This window comes from Nematolebias whitei, chromosome 18 (genome assembly GCF_014905685.2).
Source record: "Nematolebias whitei isolate Nwh7 chromosome 18, NemWhi1, whole genome shotgun sequence".
Classification (NCBI taxonomy): domain Eukaryota; kingdom Metazoa; phylum Chordata; class Actinopteri; order Cyprinodontiformes; family Rivulidae; genus Nematolebias; species Nematolebias whitei.
Genome location: NC_056515.1, coordinates 38,166,914 through 38,170,820, shown reverse-complemented (window position 1 = coordinate 38,170,820; position 3,907 = coordinate 38,166,914). Strand labels below are relative to the sequence as shown.

The following is a 3,907-nucleotide window of genomic DNA, read 5'->3' as shown; positions in this document are numbered from 1 at the left end:
GTGGGTCCAGGAGTCTGTGGGTCCAGGAGTCTGTGGGTCCAGGAGTCCGTGGGTCCAGGAGTCTGTGGGGCCAGGAGTCCATCGTGGGTCTTCTTCCTCCCTCTTCCACGGTTCTGAAGGTTCTCCGTACTCCAGACCCAGAGGAACAGGCACAGATGCAGGAGGTCCCCGTTCCTGGCTGAGACCCGAGAGGTCCTTCATTTGAAGGAATGGAGGCGAGAAGGAAAACCAGACCCGGGGTCCTCATTTGGACCCCCGCTCCTCCAGCCCAGAACTCATCAGAGGACTCCTGCGAGGACGAAGATGATTTCTTCACCCAGATGGACGAGAACGGCATCATCGGACTGTCGGAGGACCTGGAGGAGGTGGAGTTGGGTCACCATGAACGTGAACCACCTGAGAGTCCAGAACCTGGCGGCCCACAGGAAGTGGACCTGGTCCAAGGTTCGGTAGAAAAACCAGCTGACGGTCTGAGCTTCGACGTGAGGAAATCAAGAGAGGACCGAGTTCTGCCGACCCGTCAGTGCTGGGTTAACTTTTTATTTATCCCTGAAAACAGTCGATGATTATAATTTTTATATTTTTCATCAGAAAACTTTAAATAAAAAAACATTTAGATTTTTAAACATAAAACAAAAGGTTGTTTTATGTTTTTGTTTTATTCTGAGTTCTTAAGTTAAGATTTGTTTTATGTGACATTACAGAAGAGCAGAAAGATGCTTTTATGATTTATTTATTTTCAATGAAAGCTTGAATTTGTTTGATCTGCTCTTTGAAGTTTTAAATATTGGTTTAGAATAAAATTTTATTCATTAAATGAAAAGCTGTAAGGTGTTGAAGGACGTGCTTAAACAAACGGGAGTTTTTACTTTTCGTAACTTCTCGTCTTCGACAGGTCACGACATGAAAGTCGGGTCTAAAGTGGACCAGAGGGCGGAGCTCCGTCCTGGAAGAGACCCGGCAGAAGATCAGGAGGAGCTCGTTCGGACGTCGGGTTCACCTCCGAGAGATAAATTCCCTCCTGAAGTCTCCCACTGTCCCCGCTCGGTGTCCCAGTCGTGCTTCCTGCCTCACCGTTGTCCCTTCTCTGCCGACGAGCTGGCTGCAGCTCCGGGAATCGACGCAGAAACCCTCCCGGACGTCTCAGAAAGTCTCCCTGACTCTCTCAGCAGCCGAACGAGCTCGAAGTCCAGCCCTCGCCGTTTGGAGACGACACTCGGGGATTCTCCTCATCGTCATAAACCGTCGGGTTACGGTCCGACAGACGGAGAGGAGAGGCCTCAGGAGGAGCCTCGACCTTCGCTGAGGACACATGAAGCTGAGCGTTCAAGAGCGTCCACCGGAGGATCCGAGACCGACTCGCCAAAACCCGAACAGAACCAGAGTCAGAAAACTTCAAGGATTCCTCGACTCCGAAACGATGCAGCTGAAGGGGAGGGATTCAGGTAAACCATCGGCACCACATCAGTTTGACAGAAAATTAGCTAAACTTTGACGTGGTAGTAGCTGAGAGTCATCCTCGGCTCATATCGAGCGCTAACAGAGTCTAACGTAACATGTAACATGTTGCATGTAACATGTTACATGTTACATGCAACATGTCTGCGTTTTTAGCTGCAACTCCACCGCGTCTCATCTTGAGGTTAGCTTAGTTGAAAGATGGCGGCTGACGTCCGTCCCGTCAAGGACTTTAACCGACTCTTCTGTTTTCAGACGAGGATCTCCGAGTCGTCAAACGCCGGACTTCTCTAAAGTTGAACCGAGGGTTTGTTTCCCCAGACGTGGCTACAACCCCCCCAGGAGTAAACAACCGCTAACAAGGACGATGCCCGAGCCGCCGATGGCGTTCAAATCCCCGGCTGACATCGTCAATGAAGTCCTGTTCAACACCGACGGATCCTCGACGTCGTCAGGGTCCCCGACCCACGCCGCCAACTTCACCGTCCCTCCAGAGTTCAGATGTCGGCAGCAGGCCTCCACCCTCCTCCAACAGCTGCAGGTTTCACCAAAACAACCACCCGAAGAGTTACATTTTCAGCCGAAGTGCTGCGTGAGAGCTGAAAGCTGCTTCAACTGTTATTACAGCTAAAAGTAGCAGAACGCTCAGTAAAAGCTAAATGAAGCGAAGGGATAGCTACATGTGCTACATGGTTGGCCAACAGTAACAAAAGCAGATTAACTGAAAGCTAAAGTTAGCAAAAGGCAAGCTAAAGTACAAAAAGCTAGCTAAAAGGTAAAAGTAGCAAAACGTTATGCAAAACTAGACAAAGACAAATGTCTGGTGAACAAATGCAAAAGACTAGAACTAGCAAAAAGCTAGTTAAGAGCACAAATTGGTTAACTACAAGTAGATGAAGGCTAGTTAATAGCTGGGTGGGGGTGGACACTAGCTAAAAATACCAAAAGGCTAGCTACAAGGTTAAAGTAGCAAAATTTACTTAAAAGATAAAATTAGCATCAGAAAAATAAAGCTAGGTAAAATTAGCAAAAGGCTAGTTAGTAGCTAAAAAAGGGGGGAAAGCTAGCTAAAAATACCAAAAGGCTAGCTACAAGGTAAAAGCAAAAATGTATTTAAAAGAAAATTAGCAAAAGAAAAATCAAGCTAGGTAGAATGAGCAAAATGTTAGTTAAACAAAGCAAAATGTTAATGTCTAAAAATAGAATAAAGCTAAAAACTTAAACACAAAGCTAGTTAAAGCAAATATTTACATTAAAAAGTAGCAAAAGGCTAGCAGAATGGTAGCTAAAAGAAGCGGAGCAGTCACTAAAAGCTAAATGTAGCCTAACGAGACACGAAGTGTGCTGACGATTTTAAAGAGAACGATGTTTCTGAAGGAACTGAAGAGAAAATATTTTAAATCAAATTTTAATGTATAAAAGTTACGTCAACCAAAACGCAGCTGCTAAACGAGCCGAACGTTTTGATATAAGAACGGCTAAAACTGCACATCCTGCAGAAGTAAAACGCAGTCATGCTGATGAGATAACATCAAATATCGCTGCAGCTTCAAGTTTATCAGCACCGAAGAGGTCCGAACGGTTCCAGCGAGCTCGCCTCCTGGCGTCCACACATTCATCTTGTTCCTGTTTCCTCTGGCTGCAGGACGACTACAGCAGACTGCTGACGAAGTACGCCGAGGCCGAGAACACCATCGATCGTCTGCGTCTGGAAGCCAAGGTAGTTCATCTCAAGATCCAAACAGAACCGTTCGCTGCGGTGCTGAGCATCGGAGCAGAACCTGAAGCAACACGACTGTAACTGGCAGCTTCATTTATCACCGACCTCATCGTCAGGTCACCAAACTGCTGCAAAACCACGGCTTTAAAGAACAACAGTAACTCTGTGGGTTTATTTTGTACGGAAAGACTGAATTTATTTAAAAAGAAAAATAAGTACAGGTTGAGTTTCATACACTTTGTTCTCATCGCAAACCAAAACAAGTTGTTTATGATCAGATCTCAGCTCCTCATAAAGCAAATAAACAAACATTGAACTCGTCTTTTCTATTTAATATTATTTCAGCACGACGACTAATTATATGGTGAATAACTTGAAACATCTTGGACAGAAAGAAAAGCGTAAAAAAGAACAAGAATAAGAATCGTACTGCGCTTCAGGCCCCATCGTTCATTTGTGCTTTCAAAAGATAAAAGTTGTTTCCAGAATTTTACAGATAAATACTGAACAAGAAAACAACATTAAAACTTCTCTTTTCCTGCTATTTGACGGACGGATGGACGGATGGATGAATGGATTGATGGATGGATGGATGGATGCTGAGCATACAGATGGATGGATGGATGGATGGATGGATGGATGGATGGATTGATGAATGGATGCTGAGCATACAGATTGATTGATGGATGGATGCTGAGCATACAGATGGATGGATGGATTTATGGATGG

General features: G+C 45.1%; 1 protein-coding gene across 1 annotated transcript in view; it reads left to right on the top strand.

Moving 5' to 3' along the window:
• The first annotated feature begins 152 nt into the window (after positions 1-152).
• The window catches only part of akna (AT-hook transcription factor), a 17,317-nt gene continuing 13,562 nt past the window's right edge, over positions 153-3,907 (top strand). Inside the window, exons 1-4 of the mRNA XM_037692072.1 lie at positions 153-519; positions 896-1,445; positions 1,714-1,999; positions 3,104-3,178. Coding sequence (XP_037548000.1) covers positions 210-519; positions 896-1,445; positions 1,714-1,999; positions 3,104-3,178 — 1,221 coding nt within the window. The 5' untranslated portion in view covers positions 153-209. The remainder of the gene's footprint in view (positions 520-895; positions 1,446-1,713; positions 2,000-3,103; positions 3,179-3,907) is intronic.